This window comes from Callorhinchus milii, unplaced genomic scaffold (genome assembly GCF_018977255.1).
Source record: "Callorhinchus milii isolate IMCB2004 unplaced genomic scaffold, IMCB_Cmil_1.0 Scaffold5, whole genome shotgun sequence".
Taxonomy (NCBI): Eukaryota; Metazoa; Chordata; class Chondrichthyes; order Chimaeriformes; family Callorhinchidae; genus Callorhinchus; species Callorhinchus milii.
This window is the reverse complement of record NW_024704746.1, coordinates 6,595,670-6,607,693: the sequence shown is the minus strand read 5'-3', so window position 1 is coordinate 6,607,693 and position 12,024 is coordinate 6,595,670. Positions and strand designations below refer to the sequence as shown.

The window sequence follows — 12,024 nt, the reverse complement described above, 5'->3', positions numbered from 1 at the left end:
TAGCTCTACGACCTCCTAACCCCTTACCAACCCGCCCGTTCCCTCCACTCAGCCGGCTCTGACCTGCTCCATGTCCCCCGACCCATCCGCCCCACCATTGGCGGGAGAGGCTTCAGCCACTCTGCTCCCAAGCTCTGGAATTCCATCCCTCAGTCACTCCGCCTCACCCCCTCCTTAGCCTCCTTCAAGTCTCGCCTCAAGATCCTCCTCTTTGACCATCCCATCGGCCACCCCCCCTTCCCTTCCCCTCCCTTCCCACACCCTGACCCCAGCTCGGGTCTGAAATGCTGTACTCTATCCAGCGCCTTCCGTCCTCCCAACATGAAAGGCGCTATACAAATGTAATCTTGTTGCTGTTGTTGTTAAAAGAAACTCTGGAAAACCAGCATTGAATTAAGAATAAATTTAAGAATTTTCCAAAATCCTGCCCGACCTTAAATTTTAAAGTTAAAATGGTGTTAACAAAGCCTTGATGATTTTACGTGATCTCTAACTGGGTTGAGTGCAACAAGGGAGGGTTCCTACTTATTGCTAGGTAAACAGAGGCACTTGGAGTTTCTTTACTTTGGAACCCGGTTGTTAGTTGATTGGTGGATTATTTTTCCGAGGGGAAATAATCCCTTCGAAAGAAAAATAAGTTATTTGATCAATCAATTCACGGCTGCCGCGTTTCCCACAAAATATACAGTTAATTCACTTTGCAGTATATTCTGTGAAGTGCTTTGACGTGATAAGGCGCTGTATCAAAATACAAGGATTATTATAATTATATTATATTAACTGTGCAGCGCTGCGGGGAGGTGGATTGAACATGAATAAGGTGGAGTTCTGATCTGGCCCCACGAAGATTTAAAAACACATCAAAAATTATAACTGACACATTCGTTACCAGTAAAACTACTAAACTGTACAGCAATTGTGGCAGATTAGGTTCTGTCGTTCAGCTCTCAGTAATCTGAAAACAGCTGATAACTGCTCCCAAACGCTGAGCGTACAGCGAGTCAGTCCATCACAGACTCGCTGACTCCTGCCAGCTGCCTGACCTGGGATCGGGCTTCTCAATCACGGCTCCAATTGCTCGGCATTGTAATTCCTCATTCCACTTAACGATCAACAAGCACAGTGGCTGTGAGCATGTTTTGGCAGAGAGCCCTTTAACCTCTGGGCTGCAGTGAGAATTTCACCACCCTGCAACGGGAAGCAACAACCCTCAATATTTTACTGAATGCTAAACGGAGAGTCGAAGGCCAGGATCCCTACAGAGAAAGCAAAGCCAGCCAGCTCTGGCAAATGCTGCACGAACAGTAATCAAGTGAAAAATTAAAACTCTAAACAAGAGATGGGGACTCTCAGGAGTTGCTTCAATCATAGTTTTGGCTATAAAGGAAGCAGGAGAAATGGTCCGTGGGGAGAGCTTTGTAAACAAGCTGCTTGTGCTGCAAATGATCACTGAAGTCATCCGGAGCCTTGTTGCTTCTAATTTAAGTAGCTTTTCTAATCAAATTGTTTTAGCTGAGTCAAGCTGCGCCAGGAAGCAAGCGTTAGTTTCAGACAAAGATGATTGAAGAAACTGGTTAACAAGGCATGTTTTTTTTGTCCAGCATCTTCCCCCACCCAACAAGGAAAGCAAGTGCAGGCTGGATATCTATTTTTGCCCGTATCAGCCTATTAAGCAAGTACAACAACAGCAACAGATTACCTTTGCACAGGGACTTTCACATTGGAAGGAAGCTCCCAAGGCGCTGGATAGTCAAGGATTTGCATCCGAGCTCGAGGTTGGGATCAGGATTGGAGGATATGGAGAGTAGGAGTAGGAGGGTGATCAAAGTTGTGGTCAAAGAGGAGGGTTTTGAGACGGGCCTTGAAGGAGCCAAGGGTGGGGTCGTGGCAAAGGGCGGGGGCAGAAAGGCTGAAGGACTGCTCCACGTCCCCCGCCCCAACCGCCCTACCATCGGTGGTCGGGCCTTCAGCCTCTCAGCCCCCAGGCTCTGGAACTCCATCCCCCAGTGCCTTCGCCTTGCTTCCTCCCTTTCCTCCTTCAAGGCCGGTCTCAAAACCTTTCTCTTTGACCGTGCTTCAGCTCCCCTCTCGACTCTCTTCCCCCTCCTCGCTCCCTCCCTTCCCTCCCCTCACCCTGACCATTTCCCCCCTCCTCGCTCCCTCCCTTCCCTCCCCTCACCCTGACCATTTCCCCCCTGCTCGGGTCATGACCCAACTGTGCAGCGCCTTGGGACGTCCTCCTGACGTGAAAGGCGCTTTATAAATGGAATCTTGTTGTTGTTGTTGTTGATGATGGTGGGGTGGGGCTGGCTGGGCGGGAAACACAGGGCAGGCCAGAGATGGTTGAGCATTACAACCTGATCCCCCGCAGAATATGGCGTTGTGTACTCTGGCCCCAAAAGTCTCAGAACAACCAATGTCTTTCTCTCCCACCTATTCCAGTGTGAATTATCTGCCCCACTCACCCAGTGTGAGATCTCTCTTACCCCCTCATCCCAATGCCATTTCAATCAGTGAATTTTAGACAATGTGTGTACAAGACAAACAATCTGAGTGCCGTGTGGCAAAGCAATCATGCTGAATGAACAAGGACAGCACACTATACGGCAAGATATTTTACTGAATTCCCTGTGTGTGTGAGAGAGACTAAGTGTGTATGTGAGAGATGATAGGCGTCAAAGAGTACAGATGTGAGTTTGGATGAAAACTAGTGTGTACAACCTCGATATGTATGAGTGTGTGAGGTTATAATAATACTTGCATTTGATATAATGTCATATCACATCATTGAGATGTCTGAAAGTGCTTCACAGAATGTATTGTAAAGTGGAGTGACTGTATATTTTGTGAACAAAATGTGGCAGCCAATTGCGCACAGCAACCGCAAAGTCATGGATTCAGTGACCCAATTGTTTTTTTGGGGGGTGAGGGGGAGAGAGAATTATTACCCCCGGAAATCCACCCATCCAATTACAACCGGGTTCCTACTTATGGCTGGGTAAACAGAGGCATGTGGTGAAAGGAAACTTGCCTGTATGTGAGAGTGAGAGAATGAGTGATTGTGGGAGTGGAGATGTATCAGGGAGCATTAGGTTCAGGGCTTACCTTGGCTCGGCCAGTACTTTGCAGAATGTGAACAAGTGCACATGCCATCTCCTCCTTGTTCTTCACACTGATGACTGGCTCCAGCACAGAGCACAGCATAGTGTAATTGTTGGTGACAAACTCGGCAAACTCCTTGTACTGCTCCATGGGAAGGATGGAGATGGTCTGGTAGCGACATTTGATGCGGATGGACGGACCTCCGCCTTTCCCTTTGCTGGCGTTTGGTGTACTGACCGGGTACCATTTCTCCACAAACTGCCGCCCGGTGACACTGGCGATGGGAATGTTAACCAGCCCCACATAATTGTTCTTGTCTTTCTTTTTCTTCTTGTCTACGTCCTTGTAAATGTGCACCGTGATGTTCCTCACCAGCGGCAGAGTGAAAAACTCAAAGTGCTCGCCCCAGAACAAATTGTCGGCTTTTATTTTACTGGTAGTTCTTGCGTACAGTGTGTCGTCTAGGCAGAGTTCACAAAAGTACTTCTTTTTAGGGGCGAGGTCTTTTGCTTCGATAATCCAGAGACGGAGCACGTTTTCTGCTCGGTGACAATTGTCCTGTGAACGTGAACAATATGTGAATCAATAACTAACAGCCACTTCGTTAGAGGATCCAACTCTATATAACAGGCTCTGAGACTTTTGCTAATTATCACCTTAGAGGCAGGGGTGTGAAGGGCCAGACCAGAGCAGGTTAACCTGTACTTGCCATTTCCTTCCTATAGAAAAATGCCTAACATTCAGTTAATGACTCTCCCGGACAATGGGGCAACACAGGACTTGCAACTCTGAAGAAACCTGTATAGCCGTTCATCCTCTAAAGTGACCTTCCCCTGTCTCCGAGCTACATGATCCATGTTATGAAGGCTGAACCCCTTTAAGGAGACTTCGCTGACTGTTGCTAATGTGACTCGCGCTTGCTGCATTCCTGCTGCATTTGGTAAAACATTATAAATGGCTTCAAATTGTTTTGGATAGCAGCGTTTTATGATGAGGCTGGCTATTCCTGGGTCAAACAGCTGACTAATACTTGCTCACAGTGCAATGAACATCTGGTAATGTTGAGAGGGGAGTGAATGTGCTCCTGAATGAGCACCGTCTCTTCCAAAGTGTTTGCAATATGTGAGACTGATTGGGGCTGATTGAAGATGCTAGCGGCTTAATCCACCATCTTCTTTCCTGATGAAGATTAAAATTCAAAGCGAATGGAGGGCTTATGCTGGAGGCACTTAAATTGTCACAAACAAATGCAGCTCCATCAAGAACCATACAGGTCTAGAATTTTATTTTGTGTTTTGGGGAGTTTTCAGGTTTCACGTTTAAACGTTTTGATTAATTCGTAGCACTAGGGCAACATTCTGATAATTATTATTGGCTCAATGTACAGCCGTTTAGACTTTTCCAAATGAGGCTGTGCTGACTATTTGGAAGAGCTACAGCTAATCCCACTCCCCTGCTCTTATAGAATCATAGAATCTTACAATTCTAATCTGAAATTTCTACGTTTCTACCTACCCATCCTCACACACTAGGGCATGATCTGGGAGAACAGAGAGCATTTCATACCCTAAAAATAAATTTAAAAATAATGGCTCCAAGAGTAAGAAACTACAGATCATTGAACAGCTTCTACTAAAGTCTCTCAGGATTCAGCAGTACTGAGCTAGACATGGGATTTTTCCTACCAACTACCTGAAGTGTAAAGCTGCTGGGAATTCAAGTTCTTTGAATAGCTCAGGACCAAAACTACAGTGAAGGTCAATGGAATGGGAAAGTGAGTGGGTGTGTAGGTGGGTGGGAGAGTGAGTGAGCGAGTGCGTTTCAGGCTGCATTTGGATGCAACTGAGCAGACTGGATTCAGAATGTGAGTTTCCGCATGACCTCTGTGTGCTATTAATAGCTTAGCCTGACTTACAGCAGTTTGTAGATCCAAACTATTCTGCTCTCCAAGAATTTATTTGAAAAACAAAGAGACGTTACTATGTGCGTCGCCTATATATAAAGTAACATACGCTTCAACAGAACAGATAAAGCTAAACTCACAAATGGAAGACTTCTGTAACAATCAGCAGCAATGGAATACACAAAAGGACATAGGTTCAACAGCACTATGTACACTCATACATTATCAGCACCAATAGCCTAAACAGCTAGCAGTCGATTTGACCACGTTGAGTTTAAACCCCATTGAATTGAAATTCTTGGTGCAAATTTGTACTGATGCAACAGACACATTTTCAAATGTCTGATCTGAACAAGCAGGAGTCATTGTATTCCAAAGGGATGCTGGAGATAAAAAAAAAAACGTGTAACGGCTGTCATAGCTGTGGACTGGGTGTTGGATTCACAGTGGAAACTGCCAAAGGATCAAATTCAGTTTGCTCATATGGTCATGCCAGGCTGACAATATAAACAGGGCACGAGACATAGTATTGCCACGTACAGACAGGCACACTGTAACATGCTGCAGGTTTGGAAGAGTCTCGCTAACAGGAATTCACATCAGCCTCATGCAATCCAATAAACACTGTACACTTTATTCATCTGGTAAAACACATCAGCATTTACTTGCTGGCAAGCCGCAATGAAAAGACCTGGTTTAAAATAAACAGACTACGACAGCGAATTGCATATAAAAGTAAAACGAGTCAGCCACAGATACGAAGATTGGCAAAATCAGAATGCACCCACCAGTTGCAGGTCCTACAGTGCTTGGAGACAGGAGACACAGTCCCAACAGCACTATAATAAGGCTGAGAGGTGAATAACAGCATTAACATAATGATCTGGACATTAAATCAGTAGCACCACTGAAGTGATCATTCAAACCAAATTAAGAACATATTTTGCATCTGCCAATGTCACTGCAGATACAGCATTAAGGACATTGTCAACACATCTTTCTTCTGTCAATCTTCCCTCTTCCTTTCCAGAAGATGTCTTAATTTTTTTTTCTTTTGTGGATGTGGTTCCAGACAGTTATACCCCTCTCCTCCTGGGCAACTCATGCCACCATCCATTACTTACGCATGAACGTAGATAGTGTGTTTTAACATGCATGTGTTTCAACCATCACAGCCGAGCCTGAACCTATCCTCAAGTGATGTGCACACACCACGTAAATCTAACAGGGGGATTCGCTGGATTGTGATCAGCAGCAGCAGCAGCAACTCTGGCTGATTTCGCCTTCCCTAACTCAGGGTAGACCAATAGCTGTCCCAGCTGACAGCAACTAGCTCAGCACAGACCAACATTGGAATCTGTAACCTTGCAGACTCAATGACAAGTGTTGCGGCAGTGGTGCTTTACCAAGACCATCAGAAAAATCCTTTTTATATGTTATTAATAGTACAGGCTGCGAACAGATTAATCCCACCTCTCCTTCATTCAACCCCTCGAGCCTGTTCCTCCATTCTATTAGAAAATGACTGATCTGTACCGTAACTCCATTTACCCGCCTTTGCTCTATATCCCTTGATACCCTGAGTTAACATCCATCCTTCCTCTTCTATTAGTGCTTCCATATAATAGAACAACTTGAAACAAACTGTTGATAACTGGAGATCACATCCTCTATCGACCACCTGGTTTACCTAATCTTACTAGTGATGTTAACCAAAACTAGCGTCTGAAGTGCAGCAGCTTAGAATAGATAATCGAGTTGCCACTAAGAATGTCAGACTGAAGGACAGTAATCGTTTGATGAAGTTGTCACTAAGGCATGATAGTTACCTTATTTGGCTGCACTGTTCTCCGAAGGTTTTCCATCCACTTGTCCCTCTCGGCCACTGAGGAACAGCTGAAGCACTTACTTCCTCCCGAGTACGTAACCTGCAACACAAAACCATGCCAGTTCATTCCGAGCCCACTGAGTGTGTGCAAGCAGAACCCTGTTCAGGGAATCAACTAACACTTTATGGACAAGAACCCAGAACAAGACAGAGGCAACATCATCACGGGGGCATCAAAGCTTACAGCATCCCACTGAAAATAAACTCCAGAAAGACACCCCACCCCTTCCCCCAATTAATTTTCAGGGATTTCTGAGAATTATGCATGATCCACAGTCAATATGGCAGAATCACGACATGCAGGAAAACCATTTGGGAGCCTAGTGCAAACGACTGGTTACGATTGTCCACAAAATACAGTCACACCAATTATAATATACTGCAAAGCACTTTGAGATGTTGACAACATGATAAGGCAATATATCAAATACAGTACAAGCATTATTAAATTACAACACATAGTGTCTGTCTGAGGGGGGGGAAGGGGGAGAACATGCAATCCCATGTCAGTCCCTTCCAATTTCACGGAAACCATCCCAGTGGGCAACCAGCAAGTTGGCCAAATGCAATCCCAAAGGCTTCCCTGTTATAAACTCTGCTCTGACTCTCACTGGGCAGCCCCACATTGTCACTGAATTCAGCTGAAGAGATCTTGTTTAGATGTCTGAACGCTCTTGTAGAAGCTGTCACTACAAATCTGATTACAACAAACAAACAGAGACAAAAAAAAATGACATTTGTAAAGCACCTTTCACGTCGGGATTACAGATTAGAACACGGTTTACTCGATCTTTAAAGACTGATGTGAATTACAGTTTAAGAAAAACAATATTTAATGGCACACGAGAGCCAGACCAATGTCCTGGCTTTAGCGTACAGGTCTGAGAACTCACTGCTCCTCATGTCTGCTGCCTTGCGGTGAGGCTCAAGTTCGGAATTAAAGACAAGGGTGGGGGGGGAGGCTAAAACTGTATTTAGCAGCTATTTATTTTGTTGGAAGACCAAAAAGGTTGGAGTGTGGAATCTATGTTAGAAGAGAAAGAAGGCTGGGGTGAATGAGGTGCCGGGCTGCTGCAGTATTCACACCTGGTTTGGCTGAAGGGGAATAATGATGGCTCTAATCTCGCTATCCTATTGGAAGCAAAGTAAAGTTATTGGAGGTCAAACCGTGGCATGAGAGTGAAGTCACACAACAATCTGCCACCGCTTGTGTCTCCACTAATTCCTACTTTACTTCACTTCAGGCCTGAGCTGGAGACTTTTTTGCAGAGCAGAAGCTGGTGACGAACCAGCATTCAGCACAGGGCATGACAGCCCTGGAGGGGGGTGGAGGTGCTCTCATCACCTCCACTTCCCACCGCTTCCGTACACCAGCAGTGATCAGTAAAGATGCCCTTCTCTGTCCGCTCAGCAGACTCTTGCCTACCTCCTGACCATCGACGGTCGGACCTTTAGCCTTTCTGCTCCCACCCTTTGGAACTCCATTCCACAGTCCCTTCGCCTTGCCCCCTCCCTTGAGACCAGTCTCAAGACCCTCCTCTTCGGCCACACCTTCGGTTACCCTCCTACTCCCACCCTCCATCCCTTCTTGTCCCAACCCCCAGCTACGAGAACAAATCCTTGACTTTCCAGCGCCTTGGGACATACTGTTGTTGTAGTAAGATAGCGTCGGCCCTGCATTAATAACAGATGGAGTATATAGATGATCACACTCGGCATTTATAAATCATGCTAGAAAAACAAACTGCAGCGCTTAGCCTGCTCTGTGCCACATCTAAAACCTACAATAAAGCTGGGTTGTGAAGACAGGAAATCAATAATTGTGTTTTAAGACCCAATGCATCATCTACCCAGAATCCAGACTCAAGCCATTAGTAACTGATGTAGCACATTCATAATCTCCCAAAGTAAAACCACCATTTTGGAACTCAAGAGGCCAGAAATAACATATTTCAATAAAATCCCTTCCAACTTTTTAGATGGTGCCCTGCTCAACAGTGGGGGAAGAGGGGAGGACAGCATGCGGTGGGGTAAATACAGGTTGCAAATTTGTCATGAATACAATGATTTGTTTTACTTAGCAATCCAGGTGAGGTGGGAAAACACATTTAACAATTAAAAAGAGGATCAGGAAATGGACCGTCAGAGGATCGATGACCAAAGTAACAGCGTATTGTGACAAGCGAGGAGAGAGCCAGAGGTCAGCGAAGGGAAATCACCTTGATGTAAACTAACTTCCTTGTATTCTGACCTGGAGGTACACACTGAATCTCCCCACGTATGAGAGCAGTGCTCAAGCCTTGGTCAGGCTACACTTTCACACACGCTCTTCAAAATTATGGAATTCTTGAACTCCATAACATGCACTGAAGTGCCGAGCACCAGAGCAACGCAGCGGAATCTACATCTCACAAAAGGTTCATTCTGTTAATCTATAAGAGTATTGTCTGATTTGACAGCACTCAATAGCAGGCAGGATGCAGAGATGCAGGAACTGATGGAATATGCTAATGGCACTTGATCTCCAGCCATTTTATGTCACCGACTGTCACTCACTGGATTCCCCACAGATAGGCTGCTAACCAGGGTAGCAAAGTTCATTCAAAAATGGTTCAGCGTAAAGATTCCAATCATTTCAGACTGAGAAGAATAATGAATCGCTTATTTGTTCAAGGTCAGACGAGGGGACTCTGTAAAGCAACCGTGAGGGGCTCCTGTACATTCAAAGCAGCGTTCCCCACAGGGGCTAGTCACAGCATTCGCTTTGCACTTCACACAGAGACTAACCCTGTTATTTCATTCACACTTGCCAATATTGACATTGCCTCCTGTCCGCCAGGATTCTCACTCATTTCAAAATAATTGTATGAAAGAAACGATTACTTAAATCATAGGCACGCCCAGGAAAACATGGCTATAAAGACTGAACGCGTGCAGAGCTCAGTGTCTCTGTGCTGAAAGGATTAGTTCGCTGATCCTTGTCGACATGGAGTTAGCTGATCTCAAACATAATGGCTGAAATTGGTTTCAACAACCCAGGAAAGCTCGCATTCCTGCTCCTCATGGCTATCCAGTGACTCTTGTGTATCTCAAAGAGGAAGTGGTTAAGAGGTTGTGATTAAACCACACAAACCAGCCTGCCAATGCTCACTATCTTATATGTACACATATGCATGAGAAACTCCCTTCTCTTCTTGAGTAATGTCGTAGGATTTTTAACGTTCACTAGAACTGACAGACAGGACTTCAATGCAACATCTTACCTGAAGGACAATACCTCCAACAATGCAGCATTCCCCCATTACTGCACTGGAATATAAATCTAGAATGTGAACTCTAGTTCATATGTCAATCTAGAATGTGAATTTCCTCTAGTTGAATGTCGAAAGTCTGCCCTCCCTCCCATCAGCACCTCCTCACCTCTGGTGCTGACAGCATCACTGTTCATGGATGCACTCTCCACCTCACCGAGCCAGTACCTTGGTGTCTTGTTTGATCATCAACTGACTTTTAAACCCTAGATCCAAGCCTTGACTTGTTCTGCCCTCTCCCACCTCAGCAACAATGCCCGTCTCCGGCACTACCTCTCCCTTTCCTGTTGGGAATAGTAGTGAATCAGACAGCCATGCTCAGTCATGCTTAAATGGCCAGCGACACTCAGCGTGTGGTCTAACATTTGAAGGGTGAGCAAACCATAGAATTGCAATCCTCAGAGCTTTAAGATTCGAGAGGAATGGAAAAGTTGTAAATAATTGATCATCTTTGTAGATCTGCTGCAATAATACTGCACCAGTGCATCTGTACTCAGCCACTGCATTGCTGCTTGAAAGTGTCTCGCTGATCTGTACACTTCAAAGGACGTCAGGTTCAGACAATTTACAAGAGAGATTTATTCATGAGTTTCTGAGACAAGCACAGTTTAAAGTTACACTCAGAGCACTTCAAATCTGGGAGTCTTACCCTGACATCAATACTCTTTTATAATAATAATAATAGTATGCATTTGATATAGCGCTTTTCACGTCTTCTAGATGTCTCAAAGCGCTTCATAGAATAGACTGTAAAGTGAATTGACTGTATATTTGTGGGCAAAATGAAGCAGCCAATTGCGCACAGCAGTGTCCTACAAACAGTCGTGGATTGAAAATGACCAATTTATTATTGTTTTTTCTTGAAGGATTATTATCAGGCATGTGGAGTAAGGAAACTTGCCCAAGGTTTCATCCTGCCGGGAATCGAACCCAGGTCTCTCGCTTGCAAAGTGAGTGCTCTAACCACTGAGCTACAGGACTCCACAGAGTCTTTTTGACTGGTAATAATAAACCTCAGAAAGGGCTGTCTGTCTTTCATTCTTTACTCCTTCTGTAGATCTTCAGCTTCCACTTCCCCCCACTTTCTGCTCACCCCTGGAAACCTCTACTGCCCCATTCTGTTGCCCTTGACAGATATCCTCCATTGCACCATCCCCAGATACCGCCCGCTTCCCCAGATGACTTCCGTTCCCCACATCTTTTCAGCCTTTCAAGATACCAGCACATTAAATTCTGCGATTCAACAAGAGCCTGTCTGCAAGAATGCACTCTGCACTGCTGGTAAGAAAGATGATATCAGAGTAGGTCACTTCAGCTCTTCAGGGACGGATGACTGAACAGCTGCCTTTAAATTTCTACAGCTGCCAGACCGACCGATACACTGTTCGCCATTTCCTTTCCGCTCCCTTTTTTCCTTCTCCTTATTCTTCCTTTTCCCTCTCTTCCTATTACTCAACTTCACTCAATTGCTTTCTATTCCACTTTCTGCATTCTCTCTCTCCCACCCCACAGACAATCGCTTTTCTGCTCCTTATTGTGTTGGCAGTGCACATTCCGTTCACAACCACATCCCCAATCTATTGAGTACAGTGAGATCTCGATTATTCACGCTCTGATTATCCACCACGATGCTTACGCCTCCACTGCTCCGGGCTCAACTTTTATCATTTTAATTTTCCTTCCATCTGGCGCTGGCAGAGTGCACGCTTAATGTCCCAGCCATTCGGAGAGACTGGGATTCAATATCACGCTCTTGCCTTCACCGGTGTGATTTACTTAATTGAGAGGTATATTTACAATCGTGCAGAACATGGTGGAGG

General features: G+C 45.2%; 1 protein-coding gene across 6 annotated transcripts in view; it reads right to left on the bottom strand.

Annotated features, from left to right (window-relative positions):
• Positions 1–12,024, bottom strand: part of rasal2 (RAS protein activator like 2) — a 215,502-nt gene that overhangs the window by 22,467 nt on the left and 181,011 nt on the right. For all 6 annotated transcript variants that reach the window (XM_007902998.2, XM_007902995.2, XM_007902996.2 and 3 more), the window contains 2 exons: positions 6,835–6,933; positions 3,106–3,660 (listed from right to left, as the gene is read on the bottom strand). In XM_007902998.2, the coding sequence (XP_007901189.1) occupies positions 3,106–3,660; positions 6,835–6,933 (654 nt within the window). The remainder of the gene's footprint in view (positions 1–3,105; positions 3,661–6,834; positions 6,934–12,024) is intronic.